The sequence below is a fragment of the Scomber scombrus genome, chromosome 19 (genome assembly GCF_963691925.1).
Source record: "Scomber scombrus chromosome 19, fScoSco1.1, whole genome shotgun sequence".
Lineage (NCBI taxonomy): Eukaryota > Metazoa > Chordata > Actinopteri > Scombriformes > Scombridae > Scomber > Scomber scombrus.
In genome coordinates, this window is record NC_084988.1 from 9149117 (window position 1) to 9172947 (window position 23831).

The window sequence follows — 23831 nt, forward strand, 5'->3', positions numbered from 1 at the left end:
CTATAGACTCAAAAACATTTCTAAATACTAATGTAAAATATCCTATCTAAGAAGGCATATTGGAGTAAAACTCAAGGTTGCACTTGCTACATTTCTTCTGGAGCTTTCAGCTGGCCTCCGTTAGAAGAAGAGTTTCTGATACGACAACTGAACCATGTCTGTGTAACCGATGGTGGTTGACATTGTGTGCGTTGTGTAAGATTTAGACTCAGACCAGGACGTCTTTGTAGGCCGTCTCTGTTTATTCTGACAACAGAAATCAGTGACAAAACCTGGTTAATTAGCATGAAACACTCGAGCCCCTACACAACTCAAATGACACAAAAAAACATGTTAGCATTGTGAACAAAAAAAGTTTAAGCTAACAAACAAACAAACAGAAAAGACACTTACCTCTCCCAGAGAGTACGCTGACAAAAGGGAGAGGCAGAGGTGGGAGACATAACTTATAACGGAAGTGAACATGAAACTAACACTCATATGTTCTTCTTGACTGGAGGAGTAGCATATTAGATACGCAGAGATTTTGTGTAATTATAACACATAACTGATTAATATTTAACTCAACACATATATCTCGTACTATATAGTTAACTATGACTCAAGATGCTGCTGAAAGCTTTAAAAAATATATAATACTAATTAAATGTTATTAATAAGAAAAAAAGATGGCTTTCATTAGATATTACATCAATGAAAGCAAATGTGCAAGTTTAGAGAATACAGGAGTAGACCGTGAAGTAGTCTTTTATTTTGAAAAGTCTACATCACGTTGTTACCGGTGTAGTGTCCATTAACTTTTCAGAGCCCGACGCTGCGTAAACACGTAGCAGCTGCAGCCTTCTATTGCCGCTGCGTTTTTACGCGCCCTCTGCTATTTGCCCAATGAGCTCTACGGAAGCCGACAGGTTCCGACTCCCCCGGTTTGTTCTACGACGTTCCGGTTCCTCCCCGGGACAACAGAAGAGCCAAAGCTGAGAGCCACTCGGGGGGGAGAAGGAGAAAGAGAGGAGACAAAAAGTGAGTGTGGTAAAAGGCGGTGTAGTTTATTCACACCTCCGGGAGTGTTTGTGAAATCTCAGCGTCAAATCTGAGCTTTTTAACCCGGCGTGAAAGTCAGCAGCAGCGGGGCGGAGTTTCGGGAGTTTGGCCGGAGTGCGGTTGAGTTTTTGTGGTTGACAGCAACCGGTGAGTTTAGATTTGGTCATTCATCACAGCCAGTCCGACTTTTGTCTAATATAGAAGTTACTAATTTAGTGTTAAGATGCTTACAAAGACATTTTTTGAACACAGGAAGCTTTCAGACTGTTTGGTTTACTGCAAAGGAGACACTTTTCCTGTCTGACCGGGATATAAATAAATCCCAGCAGCAGCAGGCAGGAGATCCAGATGTTGGAGGGATTTGTGGTTTGCTTTCTTTTTTAACTCAAACCAAAAGTAATAACAGTCTACTGGAGAGAACAGTAGCATTGAAATAACATGTGAAGTTAATACAAAAACATCTGTAATAACAGACAATGGAGGCAGCTGGTTTACAGTACATGACTCAAAAGGGCCTAAACATGTCTGATAGGCAGGCAGGCAGTGTTGGGGAGTAATTAGTTACATGTAACGTCATTTAATTACAAGATAAATGTAACTTACTGAGAAAAAATGTAAAAAATGTTGATGATTACAAAGGGGGTTACATCTGAAGTCAGACCTTTAAAATATAGCTGAGGGGGAAGGTTTTTTCCTCATTTTTTAATGTTCAACATGTTACTAAATACACAATTGTTGTTTTTAATCAATATTGTTAATATTTTATAAGTTAATCATGTCAATCATGTGGGCTTATTTGGATGTAGATCAGATGTAGTAATTTACATTAATTGAAATAGTTACAGTACTTACTACATTTTAAATAGGGGTAACCTTCCCAACCCTGCTGATAAATTAACAAGCTGGATCAATAAAATCTGTTTTTACCAAACAGAAGAAACAAGTACTTTAAGTTATAGTGTACAATGCAGTAAGATGTATGTGTGGTTTAATGGATATTTTTCAGCTCTTGGTTTGGAAATGATCACTTTTGTGACTTCACTGAGCTACAATCTAAATCAATATCAAGGTGAAGTCTGAACATACCGGACATATTTGTTATTCAGAGTCTTAAAAGAAGGAGCCGACTGTCTCAGTACAGATTGAAGCTGATGTAGCTGTAAATGAATTGTAAAACTGCGGTCACACCTAGATTTAGTTTGGTTACAACCTCTACTACCCCATAAAAGTTCCCCTTTACATCTCCTTTATGACATACAATAATGCTTTGAGTAATAATTTGTCTGCTTATGGTCGCCGGTGCTGCTTCCTACATCCTACTGGACCACGATTGGCTCCCAGTTGTTATGTCACAAAATCATGCATCCTCAACTTTAAAGATTTTAAGGTGAGCACAGACAAATTTTCCACCATCCACTGATCAATGTGACGAACTTTGCACGAGTATAATTCTGCACAGTGAAGCTTAAACATCCCATTAAGGTTTAAAAGGGCGTAAAGGAGAAGTTCACAGTTTTTCAAGTCTCTCAAAACAATAGTCAGGTGCCCAAATCAGGTTTTTCTTGCTGTAATCATTCCTCCTGTACCCTGATCCCTTTGTAATAAGTTATGTGGGACAAAATCTGCAAGCCATCGTCTTTAGTCAGATCAAGTAGACATCTTTCAATGTTACAGTCTTTATATTGACTGAGTCCCTCCTTTTGTTACTGTTCTACCACCACAGCTTATCAAGGAAACAAAGAGTGAATTTAAATACAAAAAGACTGTAAATGTGGCAGATATCCACTTGATATGACTAACCTAGACTGCTTCAGATAAACTTTTAAATGCATTTTTGCACAAAATGACTTGTAGATTTTGTCCAGCATCACCTATTATGAAGGGGGTCTTTAGATTTTCTATGTTTGGACTGCAGACTGCAACACATACATTTATCAAACAGGTAATATCATCTCTTCTGCCATCCATACATTTTCAATATTTATGACCTTTGTACATTGGGGGAGAGATTAAGTGGATAGAAAATACAAATAAAAAAGGAATGATTACAGCAATGAAAACCCTCTTTCAGTGCTCATTTGGGCTCCTGACTGTTGTTTTAAGACACACTTGAACCTATCCTTTAAACTACCGCTGAAGACACTGAGATGTAATTTCTCTGCTTGATGGAAACAGTCCATGCCGGTACACCACATCACTCATTCATACAGCTGGGCCACTAAACTAACGGACTACAACTTTAAACCCAGAGGCTTGTTTTGTACCTGCTCCAGTTCAAATCATAGATTCGAGTTATGACAGTGTTTGGTTGGCGATTTGATTTGTCAAAATGTTGACACAGGGGTGAGGCAGCTGTTTGAATAACAGGATAAGCTGTTCGGTGTAGGCGTGCAGCAGCTGGGCAGCGTGTTTACACTCCTGTCCGCTGCCAGAGCCATAATCAGTGAAGTGAGTGTGGAAGGTGGTGAACTCAGACAGTGTGTGTTTGTGTGGGTGTGTGTATGTGTGTGTGTGTCTGTGGTGATTTGTACAGTATGTTTCTGTGTCAGTGAATGAAAGAGGGCAGCGTTTGAGCATATGTGTGTGTGTGTGTGTGAGTGTGTGTAGGCTTCATCACTCCTTCCAGGAAGTCCTCCGCAGAATTTCCTTTTATAGAAGCCGAATACAAAAGACTTGCTGTCCACTTCCTGTAAACAGCTCAGCGGCTGTGTTTGCTGCACTCTGATTGGACGGCTCGGTCCCGTGACCCTCAGGGGCTCGGGGGAGTTCCAGGATGAGGAAGTGGGCTTCCCTTGATGGTGGCCGGCCACAGGGAATAGAAAGTGTTCGGATGCGCTGAGAGAGAGAACAGAGACTGAATAGTAGAAGTCAAGAAGGACAAACATATGTGACAAGACGACGAGGCACAGCGATCATGAGAAGAGAATCTGACAGCAGATACAATGGGATGTTAAATAGTTGTGAATAGTGTGCTGTCTGGCTGTAAAATAGTCTGTTTGGTAGGCAAGCGTGGAGAGTTTGAGGAGATACATTTGGAAAAATAAAGGCCCAAAGGCAGGACTGTGAAGGAAAGCTGAAGCCTGCACTTACAAAGAGAACATAGTGATGGATAGATGAATGAATGCAGGTCAAGACTTTGGGTTGAAACAGCTAATAGATTCAATTATTTGTTGATTGACAGAAAAATAACAAACTACAACTCTGATCATTTAAATCAACATTGTAAAGTCACTATATTTTGGTTGCAAGAAACAGCCAATTTAAAGACTATGTTGTTGGCATTTTACTTGATAGAGTAAACAATCCATCAGTTAATCATAAAGATAATCACCAGCCACCCATCCATAGGCTGAGAGGGTAAAACTATCCAGAGAAAGGTAATAAAAAAATAACACAATTGTGTATAAAAAGCAATATATTTTGGATTCTCTCCTACTCTGTCAATCGTCTTGTGACCCCTTTAAACTGCCCCCACCTTCAATTGGGAAGCACTGGTTATTATAATATAGTGATATGAAACGGACAAAAGCTGGACCTTAATGACTTAAAGGAATAGTTCAGCATTTTTGGGGAAACATGCTAATTTTCTTTATTTCTGACAGATGAAAAAATCGATACCACTCACACCTGTCCGTTAAATATGAAGCTACAGCCAGCAGCTTGTTAGCTTAGCTTAGCATAAAGACTGGAAACAGGGGGGAATTTAGCTTGGTTCTGTCCAAAACTTTACTTGAGCATTTTACTTTAGTGCTGCACTATTTTGTAGCTATGACCAGCAATTTCCTTGAATCTTTGCAACCCGTCCCAGTCAAGAAATAGTCTGGCATATTATATCCTGAAAACAGAGAACTGGTGTTTTTACGCTCAAATAAATCATATAACGTATTATTTGTGGAACGTTAGAGGAGATGGTGGGTGGATTTTTTGCACAGACGCAGGCTACTTCTTTCCTCCTGTTTCCAGTATTTATGCAAAATAAAACTATTCCCTTAGATAATTTAATGATTAAAAAAATACTTTTATAGGCTTTATGTCTTAATTACAGCAGTTTTAGGAAGCGAGTCGGAAGTTATACAAACACTGTAGCCTTTAGTGCTGATGTGTGCACCTGCCTGCTCCCCTCAAAGTTGTTCTGCTGCCGCTCAGTAAGCTTAGCTCGAAGCTACACTACATAAAAGACATACATGTGCTCACAATGGAGCCCCTGTTGGCAAGGGGAGTGTGTGTTTTTAGGGCAGGGAATGTGTGTTAGATGAGGCTTGCATGAGGAGGAGTTTTTGTGTGTGTGTGTGTGTGTGTGTGTGTGTGTGTGTGTGTGTGTGTGTGTGTGTGTGTGTGTGTGTGTGTGTGTGTGTGTGTGTGTGTGTGTGTGTGTGTGTGTGTGTGTGTGTGTGTGTGTGTGTGTGTGTGTGTGTGTGTGATGAACATATGTACACGCCCAAACTCCAGCAGCCCCGAGGCTATTAAATTCCTACTGAGAGACAACTTGTCTCAGCCTGGCCAGCCAGCACCCAACATTCAGTCCAACACACACACACACACACACACACACACACACACACACACACACACACACACACACACACACACACACACACTGACTTTGAAAATGCACATTAAGGCTGGACTGGGTCTAATTTTATCCTGCTGGGGCAAGAATACACATGTACCATCCAGGATCGCTGAGGAATGAGGCAGCCTGTTAGGACCTGCCCTGAGAAGAGTGAAAAGACAGATAGAGGGAAGCAGCGGGAGCTAAGTAGATAAATGAGCAGTAGAGAAAGAGGTGCACACGCTCGCTGGGAATACAGCCATTTCTATTGTTCACCTGGTCTTCTGTAAGACACAGAAGAGGCGACAAACAGGTGAGTCGTTAGCAGCTTACTGTAGAAGAAGAGAAGGCGTTGAAAAAGATGCTTGGGGGCGTAAAGAGAGCTAGGGGAGTGTCTCATTGTCTCCATTTGGACTAGCTCATTGGATTGTGTCTTTATAATGGTTTGACTGTCTCACCACGTTGGAAGATTTGAGTTTAAAATCAGTTGCACATGAGGTAGTACACAGCCAACCTATGACTGAAAATCATTGCACAAATGTTAGACATGCAGTACTGGGAATGTTTCAGAAATGTGAGTATTGTGAGTATTTTAGCCTCGAGCGCAGAGGATAGTGTGGATGTGTCTTCTGCTCGTAGCCTGAAGGCTCAGTTATTACACAGTACAAATCAGCTTGTGGGAATAGTCTGTTTCAACAACATCAAAAGCCTGACATTGTGTATTTTGGCAAATATGTATCCAGTTCTCTTCAGAGATTATGTCGGGCTCCCTTTGTGGTGTTTTGATTCAGAGGTGAATCAGGTCAGCAGGGCTGCAGCAGGAGGAGGGTTTACGTGTGAAGACGAGGTCAACGGCACACAAACCCGAGCCACGTTTGTAACCCAGGTCTGATACGCGCTGTGTCATTGGTGGTCAGACACAGGAAGTGAGGAAACCTTTGTTTGCTTCCTGTTTCCTGTCTGTGATGTCACCAAGAATGCAGACTGCAGCTCCGACTCGATCAAACTGCTTGTTCTGCAAGGTGTTCTTGTGGTTGAGGGTTGTGTGCCTGCGCATGTGTAACTGTATATGCCCATGTGTGTCTACAATCTCAGTTTTCACCATATTAGGTTAATGGGTGACACTCAACCCATAACAAGCAGTCGTGGGAGATGTAGTCAAAGACTTTACTGAAGTAAAACACTACAAAATCATTCTTAAGTGAAAGTACAGAAATATTATCAGCAAAATGCACTTGAAGTACTTGTGTAAAAAAGAAAAATGTTCATTCTGCAGGAAATTGGCCCCTATGTCTAATATATGAGTATAAGATTGTTAATACTGATGCATTAATTAGTGACATTTTAACGTTGAATCTGGTTGAAATGGAGTTAGTTTTAACTACTTTATATGAAGTCAGGAGTTTTAGTCCATTGGCCTTTAAAAACATAGAGATGATTAATTGGGCATGAGGCTACAAACATTTCTACATGTGTTTAGGACTTTAATCAGATCTGTGCTTTTCTTTTAAATCTTGGGTTATTTTAAGTCTTTGAGTGTTGAAACAGAAGTTAAAAGTGGAAATGTCTATTTGGTGGAGCCGCTAATAACAAAAAATGGGTCAGTGGCCAAAATAGGGAACATTGGGTTGTACTTATAAGGTTATCATATGTTCTATATGTTCATTTCCCTTTGTACTGAAGCAAATTTCTCAGTAGATTTACTCAATTACTTTCCACCACTGGTGTTTGTCATGTTTCTGAGGTTTCACACTTTCCAGCTCAGTTCTCCTTCTTATTACGATGCTTTTCTTCACTGCGCTCCATTTAACTACTTTGTCATACTATTTTCAGTCCGCCACTCTCTCGTAGGCACGCTTGTTTCTCTCTCTGTCTCTCGGCCTCCTTTCCTTCCTCATTCATTCGTAACTGTGAGCGAGACTCAACACGTCATTTCGCCCATTCAGTGTTGCTTCCTGTTCACACTCTCTGTTCCCTTCGCTCCAACGCTCAGCACTGATCCACAGATGGTGGCATGGATGGATTTCTGGTCTGTGTATGCGTTTTTTTGCTATTTTGTTAGTTGTTTTTACTCGGTGTAATGTAGGCTAAGCTTTTCTTGATTTGTCAAAGTGAAAAAGGCGTCTCTGAGTAGCATTTTGGGCTAGCGTGCGCTGCTTTGACGAGCATTGTGAAATGTCAGACAAAAAAAACAAAACAAAAAACAGGAAGAAGTGAACCAGTGATTGAGTGTGCAATAGCCTTATTGTATTTCATGAGTGTGTTTGCATTTGTTCGACTCTGCAGGTGTACGTGTGTGTAGATGTGTGACAGCGGAGTGTGTGAGGACAAGCCCCCCGCCCCCCCTGTCAGGATGAGCAGCCAAGGAGGAGCCAAAGACCCTCAGTCAGCCAATCACAGCTCTCGGCCGCTGCCGTCTGTACCGGAGGAGAGGAAGAGAAACAAGATCATCTCCATGTTTGCCTCTGAGAAAGGTGAGAGACGTGACGAATACACACATATACCTAGACACACCCATGCTGTACTGTTAAAAAAACAAAACATGCATGACAAAGACATTGACCCTTGACCTTTACTTGCAGCAGGCAGGAAAAAGGACCGGGACAAGGACAGGCCTGAGATCTCCTCCCCCTCGGACTTTGAACACACCATCCATGTGGGCTTTGACGCTGTCACTGGAGAGTTCACTGTAAGCATCTAACCTTAAAGGTCTACTCCAGAGATTTAGTATAGCAGGAGAAACATTTTTAAAAGATTGGTCAAAAATAAGACTTTTAAGCTTTTAAGATTTCCTGACTTTTAAGCTTCATCTATACTTCTGCTTTAATGGGATACTCCATGCTTGTGGCAGCTACATGCATAGGCTGTGACACTTTGGGCTACACCGCAGCTGCATGCAGCTCCTCAGAAATGTTGCTACATGTCAGAGTAACAGTGGCTACTGATATACCACGTGGTGACCACAAGAACTGTGATTGGCTACGTGTGTTTCTCATGTAAGTGGAGATAGTTGATAGGGAAGACAACAATAAGGAAGTTGAAGAAAGTCTTGGGAGTCTTTTTCCTTTTTTTAGTTACACACATCTTGCAAAGCCATCTCCACTCCAAGCTTTCCTCTCACTGTGATCACTGCTCTTTATCACAGTGAATGAACAAACCCAAATTTTGTACTATTTAGTAATGAAAACAAGCTGATATGGAAATTACATGGATGTAACACTAGTTAAATAATTCTGTGCATGGCCTGCTGTCACTTACTTTCTTTTGTTCTACAATTCCCATGATGCTACTAAAAATCACCTTTTATCAGATGGCACTACCTCTAGATTGTAATGCAGGCTTTCTGTTAAAAACGTAAGAAGAGATACTTAATGACTTCATCTGGCTGACTTTATAAAGCCTCCACAGAGCCACAGAAGACGTTATACAACTGGTTTCATCGACTCAGTTGTGCTGAGTGGATTACCCCTTTAATATTGCATAAAAATGATTCACTGTAGCCCAATGAGTGATTGGCTCAATGGAAATAAACAGCTGTAGTTGTGCCATGAGATTATTGCAGAACCCAGCTAGGGCAACGTAACATGTTTCAGAATACCCTCTCAGACTTGACTTCACGCATAAATCCTTAAAATTACACAGACATTTAGTTGGCAGGATAAAACAGAGACACGCAAAGCTTTGAAATGGGCTTTGAAGATATAGTTAAGCCTCTCGTGAAACCAAGGCTCATATAGATAGTTCATTTTTCTTGTATTGTTGCTGTGATGTTAAGCTATAGATTTGTAACTCTTAAATGGTACTTTTAGTAATCTGTGTTTACCTGCATGTGTAAGCACATCACATATATATACATAATGTACTTTTGGAAACTAATAATCAATGTATAAGTCTGTAATATTTGTATTTATGAAAGTTAGTGATGTGGTATTAAACATCAGGAAATCGGATCGACTCACTCCAGTATGGGAGCTACACCTCCTGTTTCTTGCATATGTTTTTTACTATGTGTTTGTGTGTGTGTGTGTGTGTCCAGGGCATGCCAGAGCAGTGGGCCCGTCTCCTTCAAACCTCTAACATCAGTAAATCAGAGCAGAAACAAAATCCACAGGCCGTCCTCGACATTCTCAAGTTCTACGACTCCACCAGTGGAAAACAGAAATACCTCAGTTTTTCCGCCTCGGGTCAGTTTTCTTTTGCCCAACGGATCATTAAAAGTCAAAAGTTTGCAACTGCACAGCCTCTCTGCTCTGTTCTTACACTTTCTGTTCTGTTATTTTCTCTCTTTTAGATAAAGACTCTCAGTCGGTGAGTAGTTTCACTCATTAATTCCATTCTCATTCCTAACATGACTTTACATACGTTCAGCATTTTCTAACTGTTTCTGTGTTACATCTGGGTATGTTTGCTGTTGCAGCCAGGCAAGCAGGGTACCGCGACCTCCCAGTCAGTTGGCAAGGATGGCGACGATGATGACGACGACGATACACCACCTCCCATTGTGGCACCGCGGCCAGAACACACAAAATCAGTGAGTCATGATAAAAAGATTGTGTTATTTTTGTTTTTTATAACATGAAAGTACCAGAAACACGTTGCACTTTTGAACAATGAAGAATGTAATTGAGAAATGTAATACCTTTTGATATTGTTTCCTATATTGACTTTTAGTGGGTATTACAGCAATACCAAAAAACAACAACATAGCAGCCAATAATAAAGGTTCAGTGTTCCTCGGGAAATGTCAAGAACAAAAGATTTTTTTTTTTTGCTGTGTCAGGTGTACACGAGGTCGGTGATAGACCCAATCCCAGCTCCAGAGGTAGATGCAGCCTCCAAGGCAGCTGACAAACAGAAGAAGAAGGGAGGAGGCAAGATGACCGATGAGGAAATCATGGAGAAACTCAGTATGTAAAACACACACAGACATGCTTATAGAACCACGGGATGTGACACATGTGACACAGAGCCATATCTATTTTTGGCTCCAGAACTTACTTAACTTTTTTTTTTTTTGTGATTCTTAGGAACTATTGTCAGTATCGGAGATCCTAAGAAGAAATACACTCGCTATGAAAAGATCGGCCAGGGGTGAGTCAGAATTCAAAGCATGTAAACATTGAAAATTGTCAGAAATTTAAGGGAGGTTGTCAAGAAGGTTGCTCATCCAGACTGGTTTCTTGACCAAAGGAGAAGGAGAAATAAAGAGAAGGCTTTTTATATCACGTCCCACTGTTTTTTACTTTCAGGGCATCTGGAACAGTTTACACAGCCATAGATGTTGCAACAGGACAAGAGGTAAGATGTCCTCATATCTGCCACTACAAAAGTCACTTGTCAGGTTCCCCTCAAATTTATGAAGAGGTTGAACTGAACTGTGAAGAAAAATCTAATCTATTATAATAATAATAATAATTATTAGTATTATTAGTATTATCAGGATTATTAGCATTACAAGCTAATTATTGTTAAATTCTGTGATACCACATTTACACAATATTGTGTTCTGCAGGTGGCCATCAAACAGATCAACTTGCAGAAGCAGCCGAAGAAAGAGCTAATCATCAATGAGATCCTGGTCATGAAGGAGCTGAAGAACCCCAACATTGTCAATTTCGTAGACAGGTAACACCGACCTAACAAATACTGTACAGATAAACATACACATTCACAACACATTCACAGCAGTAACTGTGAGTTGACTGCTTTGTGAATGTGTGCGCTTTTTTTTTTTAGTTTCCTTGTAGGCGATGAGCTTTTTGTGGTGATGGAGTACCTGGCTGGTGGTTCTCTAACTGATGTTGTGACGGAGACGTGCATGGATGAGGCTCAGATCGCCGCTGTGTGCAGAGAGGTGGGCTTACGAGTACAAAACCTTTTCAAAACATCAGTGAAAACCTGTCAAAGCACGTGTGTTGGACAATGTCTACACAGGCAGCGTAGTGAAAGCAGCTCGTCAGCAGCAGCTTCAGCCGTCCGTCGCTGTCCTCACAGGATGCTTTGTGTAGGGCATCAAACATGCTCCATGCTTGACCGATTTCACACATTGCTATACACACTGCTATATTTAAATCCACCACTGCGGGTGTGTCACCTGAAACTTTTTAATGCAACTTAAGTGTGAACTGTAGTCTAAGCGTTGCAGCTAGGGCTGCCATAGCAACCAGAGAACACAGACCCTTTTCATTTGAGTTTACTTAAGCTCAAAACAGTCGGACAACAATCTGACACTGGACAGTTCAACAAACCTCTGAGAGAAATCCTCCGCCCTTTTTCCCTGAACACATCAGATTGCCTGTGTCTTATTTTTTCTTTCTTCTGTTCATTAAGCCATGACGACTTTGTCTGCCTGTGCAGACAGCTATATCACTTAAAATAGAAGCATATCTGTTCCATCAGATGCATACAAAACTATTTTATTTTTGTAATGAACAAATCTCATACTAGTACATGAGGCCCTCGCCTCTTGTATGTATAGTATCAAAATAGACAAAGACTCTAAAATAGCTGTGTGCTTTACTGTGCTCTACTTATCTACTTTCTTTGGCTACTTTTAAAAACTAAACTAAACCAAAGACTTTTATGTTCACCTCTGCTTTTAATTGCTGCTAATAATTGTATTCTGACTCTTAGACGCACTGTGACTTTCTATGGATTTTATTGTAGTTACTCTTTTTATGCATTTAAAAAAATCTTTCATCTATTTTTATGTAAAGCACTTCGAATTGCCTCTGTGTATGAAATCTGTCATTGTGTGTTAATTTTTGGGGAGTCTTAACTTCTTTCCTCTCCGTGTCCAGGTTCTCCAGGCTCTGGAGTTTCTTCATGCCAACCAGGTCATCCATAGAGACATCAAGAGTGACAACGTACTGCTGGGAATGGACGGATCAGTCAAACTCAGTGAGGGAACACACATGCGAACACACGTGAACACACACAAATCCACAAACACATACTCTACATATCTGACTGAATAGCACATGCATGTGTATGTTTTTGGATCTTAAACCATTTTTCTCTTTGCAGCCGATTTTGGCTTCTGTGCCCAGATCACACCAGAGCAGAGCAAGCGCAGCACCATGGTGGGGACACCATACTGGATGGCTCCAGAGGTGGTGACCAGGAAAGCCTACGGACCCAAAGTTGACATTTGGTCTCTGGGCATTATGGCCATAGAGATGGTGGAGGGAGAGCCTCCATATCTCAACGAGAACCCTCTCAGGGTGAGTTTGGACTGGAAGGGAGAATGGGAAGGCAGCTGTTTTTTTGCTTGTGTGTGAAAGTAACAGTTATTTTCAACATGATTAAACTTTTTAATATTTTATAATTCATATTTTAATTTATAAAATGTGCCCAAAGTGACATTTTCAAATTGCGTATTTTGTCCTATCAACAAAGATCCTGGTATGTTATTTAACATAACATGACACAGCTTTTCTTACTGTGCTATATTATCTTTCTCTTAGGCTTTGTATTTAATTGCCACCAATGGGACCCCTGAGCTGCAAAGTCCAGAGAAGCTGTCTCCTGTCTTCAGATCCTTCCTGTCCCGCTGTCTGGAGATGGACGTGGAGAAACGAGGATCGGGCCGAGAACTGCTGCAGGTAGAGCCGGCCTACACACTCACACACTGTCTCAATATACGAGTATCTCTCTCTCAAAAAGACATATACAGGGCATTAGGGCTGCAACAACAATTTATACGCTGATCGTTTTCTTGATTGATCGTTTGATCATTTTGTCTAAGAAATGTTAGAAAGCATCATATCGACTAAAATAAACTTGACCAAATAGTGGTCCTTTCTTAACTGTGTGTGCGTGCAGTGAGTTTTAGATAAATGTAAGTGTTGGATCAGACTCTGTATGGGCAGATACCCAATATTGAAGTGCTCAGATTGGAATCGGGGGTTGAAAAAAACTATCCTGCCGCACCAGATGGTGTGTTACACAGAACCATCTGAGAAGTCATCTTTTAAAAGGACGGGGACTTTCAAAAAATACTTGGCAGGTGATAGGATGAACCATCTGCCTATCACCATCTATCACTGTCTTACCTTGCGAGGGAGCTGGATTCGCAACGTTGATTGCTGACACAAACGCATAACTTACAAGATGGATTCTTGTATGAAAACGGCATCATGAGATCATGAGAGAATCAAGTTCAAGTTGGCTTCAAGTTCGTCCAGCTGCCTTGCAAGATAAGAAAAAAAACTTGTCTGAGAGGTCTCTAGAAAACTGAAAAATAACCATTTTAATTACCTACGTATAGAGCCTAAGGTGACATATTTGAATTGCTTGTTTTGTCTTACCAACAGTCTTAAACCCTAAACTACCAGTACACACTGTTTGTTTTGTTCAGCTAATAGTCCAAAATCTAAAGATATAAAAATGACTATCATAAAAGTAAAAAAAAAAGCAGCAAATCTTCACAGTTTAGAAGCAGCAGCTGAAGAACAGAGACATGCATCTAGAGTTAAAGAGTTTTTTTGCACTCAATCCTGAAAATAGTTAATTCCTCAACTTATTATATTTCATGTGTTCATTCATTTCTCTGTGTGTCTGCAGCATCCTTTCTTGAAGCTGGCCAAGCCTCTGTCCAGTCTTACCCCCCTCATCCTGGCAGCCAAGGAGGCCATGAGGAGCAACCGCTAAATCCCTCTAGTCTCTAAAGACTAAAAGAGCTTACGCCAGTGACAGCCAAACCAACCAGCATCTTCTACTGGTCTACGTGTGACGGTCATCAGCGACCTGCTAGTGTTTTTGTTTTTTAAAAGGGTCATAAAGTGCCTCTGGACTCTTCCCAGTGTTTCTGTACTGATGCCAGATTAATCGTATCTTTTGTGCCTTGTTCTGAAGCCGCATGCAGCCATAATGTGTTCTCTGTCTCTTGCGGCCATAGCATGTGTGTGTTGTTGATGCTGACACTGGTTACTATGCATTTCAGGAACACAGGATCACTGTTGCAAATGTTCAAGACTCTTTACACACTAAGGAACATATTCACAAAGGTTTTTTTGTCTTTATCTTAAGACCTGGTCACAAAGCTGCTGACAGCAACTTTTCCTGAGAAATTGAGGAACATAGATTTAGCTGAATCCATATTACATAGTCGTTCAAAGCAAATGGGCACCAAACTAAATGTAACAGCTGTGGGGCTCTTTGGTTTTGTTGCCAGCACAGTCAATCAAATCTGTTAAAATCACAGGATGAAGCCTTTTTTTTTTGGTTTTAAAATCAACACAAAAATAGCTATGGATGTTTCTTTTTCATACTTTTAACATTGACTGTTGCTTTTTTTAAATAATAAGTATTACTGACACAGCCTTTTATTTCTCAAAGAAACAAGGAGCACACCGTTGCTAGTGTCCTTGTATTTCTATACTATATGAGTCTTTGTACCTGAAACTTTACATGTTAATATTAGATAAAAGCCCTCTGGTGGCAGTTTAGGGTATCACCAAGATTTAAGGCACATTATTAGCTCACATTTTTAACTTAAAATGTTTTGCAAAATCTTAAAGTATTAAACATTCTTTGTATTAAAGAGACATGATCAAACATTTTCATCATTAGGATAAAGATAGTGAGGATCCTTGGTGTATGGAGATACTTGAACTTTTGCAACATGTTTCTATGGTTGTTGCTATGGTTACTCATGTGTTTTGTGACAGGGTCCAATAATTGAGAAAGTGTACTGTTGTCCAGCATGGGACAGTGCAGTCCTGTGTGCAGTGGAAAAGTTAGTCAAGTGTCCTTGTTTGACCTTTTATCTCACTGGAAATGAACCCATTTCAGTAAGGGGATGGGATTTGTTTGTTTTTTTCAGTCTGCTTTTATACATGAAACTTTCAATTATTTTATAATTGTAGATGGAAAATGGGCAGATTTCTTTTGTTAAGGGTGTTACCAGTAACCAAAACACACACTAGCATTAATCCAGCGTCTTTCACCTCCGCTATCAAACTATGCAAACCCATCTGAACACTCAGATGTTCTCTGCATGAAACGTTTCCTTAAACCTTGAACTTTCTCGAACACTGCACCTAAGAGCCACATTTCTATGACCGTGATGTTTCATTTAAATATCCTGTTTGTCTTTAGCCTTGCCTTTTGCAAGAGACGCCTTACTGTCGGTGCATTGGTGTCAGTACAACACAAATACTGCGTGAAGCTGTCTGTCTGAATGTGTTGGAACTGGAGAAAGACTTTGCATTTTTTTGTATATTATGTATTGGTGATGTCTTGTATTTTTAGCAGCTTTTCAAAAGTATGTATATCATTGTTTTATATTTGTAACTAACACAGCAGAAGACAATTTTGTTTTTTTCCAACGTGTTTATATGTACCATTTTATCTTCAGTTCCCTGATCTGCATAATTATGGACTCCAAACCATAAAATGTTTTGATAAGCCTGAGACACTCCAGTCAGACCTGAGTCGATCAGTATTTGGAAATGATTGTTTTAGCCTGCTTTGGGTACCCATTGAGTTCCAAAATTAAATCATATCTAGTTTTCCAGCATGTTTAGACAATCACTGTAAAGCATTTAAAACATCTTATTGAATTTGTTCTTAACAGATGTATGATTCAGTGAAACACACTCATACGGTACTCAACAGGTTGACACAAATACAGACTGCTTCCAATATACTATTGACAGGCTGTAATGCATTATTATGTGACCAGAAACACACATTCCAGTTAGATGTGTAACGTGAATGATTGAAGATTTTAAAATGAATGTGCTGTTGTTCATTGTGAAACCAAATCAACACAGTATATAAATTATTATTAAAAATGGACTTAAATCGACTTGTGTGTCTATGAATGTGAGACTCACATCTATTTACATTCTCCTATTTTTACACAAGAGGGCAGTATTGAACTTTTTGTGGCAGAAACAGCTCACTCACATCCACCAGATGTTATAATTTGAATATCTGTTGTGCTTCACTGCTCATCAGCAGTTTTAAAGGCGCTAAGACTTGTGCCAAATATATAATTTTGTCCTTTTTCCTTGCACACATACAAACATAATGGAGATGTTACTGGTTTTACTGCTGATATTAACAGTCAATGTTCAGGTTGAGATGTCGATTTGACTCAAATATACCCCCCAATCTTTACATTTAGTTAAGTTTTCTTCATGTAACATTTTAGATACAGTAGTAATGTTTTATTGTTTTTCAGGATTGACAGCCAATCCAACTGCATCAAAGTCTGTCAGTCTGGGGGAGACAGTCTCTCCGAGCTGTTCAGCCAGTACAGGAGTTGATGATGATCTCAGCTGGTACCTGCAGAAACCTGGACAGTATCCCAAACTGCTGTTTTATAAAAAATAAGTAGCAACTAGCTAGGGAGCGCATGTTGGCTCGTCCACAAAGTGATAATCACTCGTACAAAAAAACCCTCAGAGTGCATACAGACCCACAGTGTTGCAGCTGTGACCTGTTGCAGGAGATTCGGATATGCACCACTGCTTACCTGAGCAGCCTCCCAAAGATAAACCAACAACTTACAGAAACCTCTCGAAGTTCAATTCCAGTCATAGGGGAAGTGAAACTGATTTTCATGAGCCTGGCATTCAGACTTTGGTACCTTTTATAGCAGTCCTCCTTACTAAGAAAACAAGAGAAATGTGTCTCAGATCAAAAATGAATGAAGGACTATGCTTATTTCTCTTGTATCAACACAAAACCTTATACAAACACTTTTGTACATTTTTGAGCAATAAAGGAATACAGAATGCATTGTATATAGATTTGAACAAATATTAAACTTATATCATGGCCTTCCTCATATAGGGTTTAATCTAACAGACACTTCTTTCTCTCTAAAGAAAGGTTTTCTCTGTAGTGTTTTATTGCTGTTTGTTGTGTCTCTACTCGGTGGTCTTTTTAAAAATAGTTATTAATAAGTTATCTACAATATGAATAAATATTGATCTTGATAAAAGTTCTTCCCAGACTTTAAGATCAGCTTTGTTTAATGAATAACATAAATATAAAACCACAAGCAAAAACTGAACTTCATCAAGTATATAAATCGTACAAAATAGAAATATGTGATACTTTATGAGTTTGGTTGATTCTCCACATGTCCAGCACAGTGATACAAATTCATTAAGTGACCATAAAACATTGTCCCAATAAAAAACACACCAAAATTAATATACTGACTTGACATTATTCTTCAGTCTGTTGAGAGCAGAGAAATGATTTCCATAGAGAGGAGGCTTTGCATGGTCAGCTGATCCTCCAGTGAACTGAGAAGGTTTATAGTCCTGTAAGTTCAACACTGCAGGACTCAGATCTGTCAGTCAACACAGCAGAAACCACAAGCAGCATGACTCTCACCACCATCCTCATCTGGACGCTGGCCTGCTGCTGTTTTACAGGTTCATTGACTCAGCAACATTTCAAACATGATGTGCTGCCTTTTCTGTCATTTATTTCTGCTGATAAATGAAAGATTTGTTTTTGTGTGCAGGATGCAGCGCTCAGGTGACTGTGACTCAGCCTCCAGTACTCACAACTACTCCAGGATCCACTGTCACTCTGACCTGTAAGACCAGCCAAGCTGTTGGAACTTGTAGTGGTGGACAGTGTATGTTCTGGTATCAACAGAAATCTGGACAGACTCCAAAGCTCCTAATAAGAACTGTGAGCACTCGTGTATCAGGAACACCAGCTCGGTTTAGTGGCAGTGGAAGCAGCTCTGACTTCTCTTTGACCATCAGTTGAGTTCACACTGAAGATGCAGCAATTTACTACTGTAAGAGTATTCATAGCGGGCCAGTGTTCACACAGTGATTTGTAGTCGTACAAAAACCTCCCTCAGTCAGACTGCAGAGACTCTGAGCTGTTACAGCAGGAACCGACTGCAGCTGCTGAAGAGGAAGAGACTCTGACACAGACCACTGAACACAGAGCTGACAGTAACCTCACCAAGCACAAACTGTACTAATCACAAACAACATATTCACATTTTAAAAAATAGGCATATTTTATAGTCTTATATATTTTCATTGTTTTTCCTTGTCAAAATGTATAAAACTAACGTTGCAATGAAAACCAACATCCCACGATTCTACAGACAATTATATCAGTCGACGTTGGAAACAAACTAACAAACAAATTCTTTCCACAATATAGACATTTAAATATATGTTAACATCTTGTTTTTCACTTGTTACAGACTCCTCTCTCTTAACACTGGGCCCTAATTTCCAACATTTTTATTTTTTGTGTATTAATTCACTCATTTCATACCAGTGTTTCTGTGAATTTATCAGTCATGTTACACAAATAATGGAATACAGGTTTCAGTTGAGCAGTTTGTGTTTCAAATTATGTCTTATTGAGGGGCTTCAGTCCTGTTGTGAGTGTGTTTCTTTTGAGTGTGTTTAGTGATGGTAGGGCTGATGTCTGCTTAATCAGTGATAGTGACAACAGGTGTGTGTCATTAGCTGCACAAAGTAGTGAGTGACTGACCTCTGTCAAGTCAAGGAAGGAAAAAACTGTTCTGTATTAAATGACTAAATGTTCTATATTAATGAGTATTTGGCTACACAGTCGTGTGTGAGCAGGGGGCCCCTGTGCTCAGTGTGATGGTGCGTGAGGTCATGGTACCAACACGGATAATTGGGTGCACTCTTGGATGTGCATGTGTGACCATATTGAATTGTGATCGTCAGCAGTAACAGAGAAATTTTACATTGATGTTTTCTATGTTCTGAAAGCTTTGTGTCAGTCCAGCTCACCTTATAATAACCAGATAGATGGTACATCCAAGTTAGGTGAGGCTGAGAAGGTCAAAGGTCACTCACTGGGTCACTAAGATGCAGTGAAGACAGTAGGTGGCAGCTTGCTGTGAGGCTGCAGGTTTTATGTGTTTTTGGTTCAGCTCAACTTATTTTTGTTGAATTTCCATGGTTCTTTTTTTATCCTGTTTCATTAATATTTTTCTTAATAGACAACTTTTTTTCTTTTTTTCTTTTTTTTTTTTTTACATAATCCTGCCTGCCACTCTGCTTCTTTAACATCCTTTTAAAAGCTTCCAATGCCAAATAACTTGCTTTTTCACATTCTTGTGTACCGATACCAGTCTTTATATCTGTCAGTTAAAGATAAAGCAAGAGCCAGCAGTAAATTAGCTTAATTTAGCATAATGACTTGAAACAGGTAGGCTGGCTCTACAGGTAACAAAATCTGCTCACCAGTAACTCTAAATTTCACTTATTAACATGTTATATCTCGTCTGTTTAGATATGAAAATAAAAATAGAAAGAAGGGGAAAAGGACAAGTTACAGTTTTACAGGGTTTTATGTTATCTAGTCTGATGCAGTGACTTCCTAAAGTGTCGTCTTCACTGTGATGTTGCCAGGCAACCAGCAGAGATTTAGGCTTCTGTTCAGACACACAAACAAACCAGATTTTAATTAGCAAGATTAAGAGGTGATGATTTTATTACCTACAGACAGACTAGCAGTTTCAATCAACTACATGACAGTTATTAAGTACACACATCTTTCTGCTGAGCTGCACATTAATCACTAAGTTGTAGTCCAACATTTTGTTATTTAGCCCCGTTGGTTAGCTAAATTATCATTTATGCTAACAGTATCTTCTTTTTTGTGTGTGACACAATCAGCAGCTCAAACAGAGCATTTAGTGACTGTCTAAGATCCTGTAAACGAAAACAACTCCAACTTATTACTAAACTTTTCAGATAAATAAAAAGCCATAAAAACAGTATGACATACTTTAATTAAAGTAGAAACCTGACATTAATGTTGCTGTGAAGTGTGGAGGGAAAGAATTTCTCACCTAAAACACTGAGCAGGACCTAAACTGAGGTTGGAAGGGTTTAAATTCCTGCATTTCTTCAATCAACCATTTCTCAGTATCATGAACAGTAACAGTATCAGGACTGTTTGGATGATAAAATGATTATGAAAATAGAGAATTCAAAATAAATCAAATGTTTCAGTTCGTACTGAGGCCAGAGTTAATCCAGTATACCAGCAGGGGGCGCATTACAACCTAAACTATATGAATGATCTGGATGAACTTTGCATTAGAGTCTTTCACTCCTCCTCATCTCTGCTCTTTCTGTTTCACAACAGCAGGTGTGTGTTTGCCTTCTTCAATGTATTTTGCATGACTTTTATGCATCACTGCTCCTCAGAGTTTAAGTTCTTCTGTCACAGAGAGTCTGAACTTTTTTCATGCACTCACACTGAACACTGCATCAGGATGATGTTGCCAATAACTCTGCTGGTCATGTTGGGTTTTCTGACTCAGGGTGAGAGATTCTGAAAATGTTTGGTGTAAATCCAGTCAGAGCTCTCCCTTTTATTTTTGCTTAAATGTGTTTTCCATTGTTATCTTCTATTATAATATAGATTCCTGTTCAAAAGGATGGTAAAATTTTTATTGAAGATTCATGTTTAAATGTTAATTTCAGAGTCTTCTGCCAACAATTTCCTGACTCAGACTGACAAATCCAAGTCTGTCAGTCTTGGTGGGACGGTGACCATCAGCGCCTCAGGGAGTTCAAACATTGGTGCTGATCTCAGTTGGTACCTTCAGAAACCTGGACAAGCTCCCAAACTTCTTATATACACATCTTCAAGCAGCTTCTCAGGAACTCCATCTCGATTCAGTGGCAGTAGATCTGGTTCTGACTACACTCTGACCATCAGTGGTGTTCAGGCTGAAGATGTTGGAGATTACTACTGTCTGGGTGCCCATGGTGGTGCGTTCACACAGTGATTTAGAGCAGTACAAAAACCTCCATCAGTTTGACTGAAGTGAAAACGGCCTGCTGCAGCTGCAGAGGGTTGGTGAAGAGACTGTGATGAGGATAACTGGTGGAGTGAACACAACACTGTGACTCTGACACACAAGAGTCATCAAGCAGAACCACAATGAACAAAAATAAACCTGAAACACACTGAAAGATGCTCTTCCATTTACAGTTATAACATCATATCAGTTAATTCAATTTGTTTATGAGTAAGCTGGAAACTCTTTTTAATATACAATCACAAATACAAACTTATTTGGCATTTTTTTTAAATGCAGAACAAAATAATACTACTACAGCCCAAACTGTAATAAAAATATTTCCGATTTATTCATCAACATTCTAAAATTCAAGATGATTTCATGCTCAAAAGTGATGAAACACGAACCATCTCTAGTACTATAAGGTATAATATATTATCAGGTAAGATGATCTTGGGGTGATCATGAAGGTGTTTTTTATGAGTATCTTTTTAAAGAAATACAAAGACACTGACTCATTATAATCAAGAGTTTTATTGAATAATGGTTCAATGTTCATGTCACATTTTAAATGTATGAATAATTTCTGTTAGAGTGAAACTAACAATGTACAGTTTCATTTGAAAAGTAATGAACATAAAGCAGAATATGAGGAAAATCAGTGTTAGAAAGAAACATGCACATTAAAAGAGATTAGAGAGATGTGAAACTTTTAGAAACAGCTGAATAGAGAAGATCTGTAGCTTCAACAAGATCTGGAGCAAAGAAAAAGAAGCATCATTTCCAGACAGGAAGTGTTGCTGAAGCTCTACTCTGAGCAGCGGTCAGGGTCCAGACTTTGAGTGACAGGGGTCTGTCCATTCAGACTGGCCTCACAGCTCACTGAGCCCGCCTTCCTCCAGCCGTCTGCAGAGAGGCTCAGGGTGCTGCTCCAGCTGTAGTGGCCGTCCCTCCCCAGGACCTCTGGGCTGTGTGACACCCCTGAGGAGCTGCTGCTGCCCCCCACCTTCCAGTCCAGCCTCCAGGTTGAGGGAGAGCCCCCGCTGGCCAGACACAGCAGTGTGGCTCTGCCCTGCTGCACCTCCTCTTCGGAGGGGGGCAGGACGGTCAGGGTGGGCCGCACCACACCCGCTGGAGGAGAGAGAGGGGGAGGAGAGGGGGAGAAAAGACAAAGACGGAAAACTTTAGAGCTTGTGCTACTATTGCACTCATACACTAAGAATCAGACCATCAGACACATGAGTTAAATGCAGTGAAAAAGGTTGATTGATAATAATTATTGATGACATCTTCACATCTGTTTCATAATGTGAGACAGTGAATAATTCATTTTCTTGTGTTTAAATTGACAGAGTTGAAACACTCATGTGAAGACAGTTCAAACTTTGTCATCTGTCTCTTTCACTTCCTTTTCACTACATGTGAAATAAATGAACCATGAACACAAAGCTAAGCTGCATTTACTGATAAAATCATATTTATGTTCAACTGCAATACAATTTTACATTCTTTAAAATACTTTTAATCTACAAACTGTTTGAAACTTTCAAAATGAATGAATGAAAATAACATTAAACTATTGATGTTATGTTTAGAAGATTAGAAATGTTACCTAACCTCACTTTCAAACAATTAAAATCAGATAACAATTCAAAGTTAACAAAACAAAAATAGTGTATTAGAAAATACTTGTTTATGTTCTTTCTCCAAAATGTTATAATCTGAAATATTGAAGGAATTTTTATCTCTGCAAAGTTTCTTATCAGATTTTGAGATCAGCCGTCTTTGATAAATGACAAAAAATATCAAAAATATACAAACACTGAACTTTAAGATTATATTCTCATTTATTATTCGATAAAAGTTATAAATGTTATATATTTTACAAAGTAATAAATCTCTGGTACTTACAGCTAACGGTGAGTTTGGTTCCTCCACCAAAAGTCCACCACAGTGATACAAACTCATTGAGTGGCCGTACAAAAACCTCCTGCACTGTGAACAAGCATCTATCCACTGAAAACAACTCTACTTTGTATAATAACAAAGACAAAATTATATTTTATTGAATCTAAAACACGCTTATTAAATTAATTAAAAAAATTGCCTAAAACAAGACTATTTCTTTCATTTTTCATTACTTTTCCAAACATGAAAGAGAAACAATTACAGTCTACTTGAAACAGAGTAATCTTTTCACAATTTCATATCAGTTAACATATGATTTAGCATTGATTATGCTTTTTAATAGTTATTACTTATAAATTCATAATTAGCAAAATGGAAATATATAATGTATCAATAGAAATCCCTGTAAGTAAATTAAATTCAAACAAACAGACATATCATACAAACCACAGTCAACTAAAACTGTTCCTTAAATCCTCAACTGCACTTCTATAAATATTCTTTTCCTTTCCATTAAGATGACAGATGGTGTAAATC

The 23831-nt window shown here is 39.3% G+C and overlaps 1 protein-coding gene and 3 gene segments (V, D, J or C); 3 read left to right on the forward strand and 1 right to left on the reverse strand.

The window, feature by feature from the left end:
• Window positions 1–940: 940 nt before the first annotated feature.
• On the forward strand, window positions 941–16406 carry LOC134001176 (serine/threonine-protein kinase PAK 2-like). Of its 4 annotated transcripts, none has more exons than XM_062440745.1 (15): window positions 941–1020; window positions 7880–8067; window positions 8176–8282; window positions 9630–9777; window positions 9885–9901; window positions 10011–10124; window positions 10374–10500; window positions 10621–10684; window positions 10843–10891; window positions 11106–11218; window positions 11330–11447; window positions 12394–12493; window positions 12620–12816; window positions 13060–13197; window positions 14159–16406. In XM_062440745.1, exons 2-15 carry the CDS (start codon window positions 7896–7898, stop codon window positions 14243–14245), a joined length of 1551 nt encoding a protein of 516 aa, XP_062296729.1. In that variant the 5' UTR covers window positions 941–1020; window positions 7880–7895; the 3' UTR covers window positions 14246–16406. The 4 variants fall into 4 exon arrangements, with proteins under 4 accessions (XP_062296729.1, XP_062296733.1, XP_062296730.1 ...); XM_062440749.1 differs by having other exon boundaries at window positions 8179–8282; XM_062440746.1 differs by having other exon boundaries at window positions 964–1188.
• A 1511-nt stretch (window positions 16407–17917) lies between these two features.
• LOC134001186 (immunoglobulin kappa variable 2-29-like) lies at window positions 17918–18417 on the forward strand. The segment is given in 2 exon segments: window positions 17918–17991; window positions 18084–18417. Coding segments are annotated over 2 exon segments (306 nt in total).
• A 2418-nt stretch (window positions 18418–20835) lies between these two features.
• On the forward strand, window positions 20836–21371 carry LOC134001184 (Ig kappa chain V region 3547-like). The segment is given in 2 exon segments: window positions 20836–20901; window positions 21064–21371. Coding segments are annotated over 2 exon segments (357 nt in total).
• A 663-nt stretch (window positions 21372–22034) lies between these two features.
• On the reverse strand, window positions 22035–23395 carry LOC134001279 (Ig lambda-3 chain C region-like). The segment is given in 2 exon segments: window positions 22035–22601; window positions 23368–23395. Coding segments are annotated over 2 exon segments (435 nt in total).
• Window positions 23396–23831: the final 436 nt, after the last annotated feature.

Coding starts and splice junctions, on each gene's coding strand:
- LOC134001176 (XM_062440745.1), top strand. CDS start 7,896: ATGTGTGACAGCGGAGTGTGTGAGGACAAGCCCCCCGCCCCCCCTGTC. Junction 10,892..11,105: donor ATGTTGCAACAGGACAAGAG/GTAAGATGTCCT, acceptor TGTGTTCTGCAG/GTGGCCATCAAACAGATCAA. Junction 12,817..13,059: donor TCAACGAGAACCCTCTCAGG/GTGAGTTTGGAC, acceptor TCTTTCTCTTAG/GCTTTGTATTTAATTGCCAC.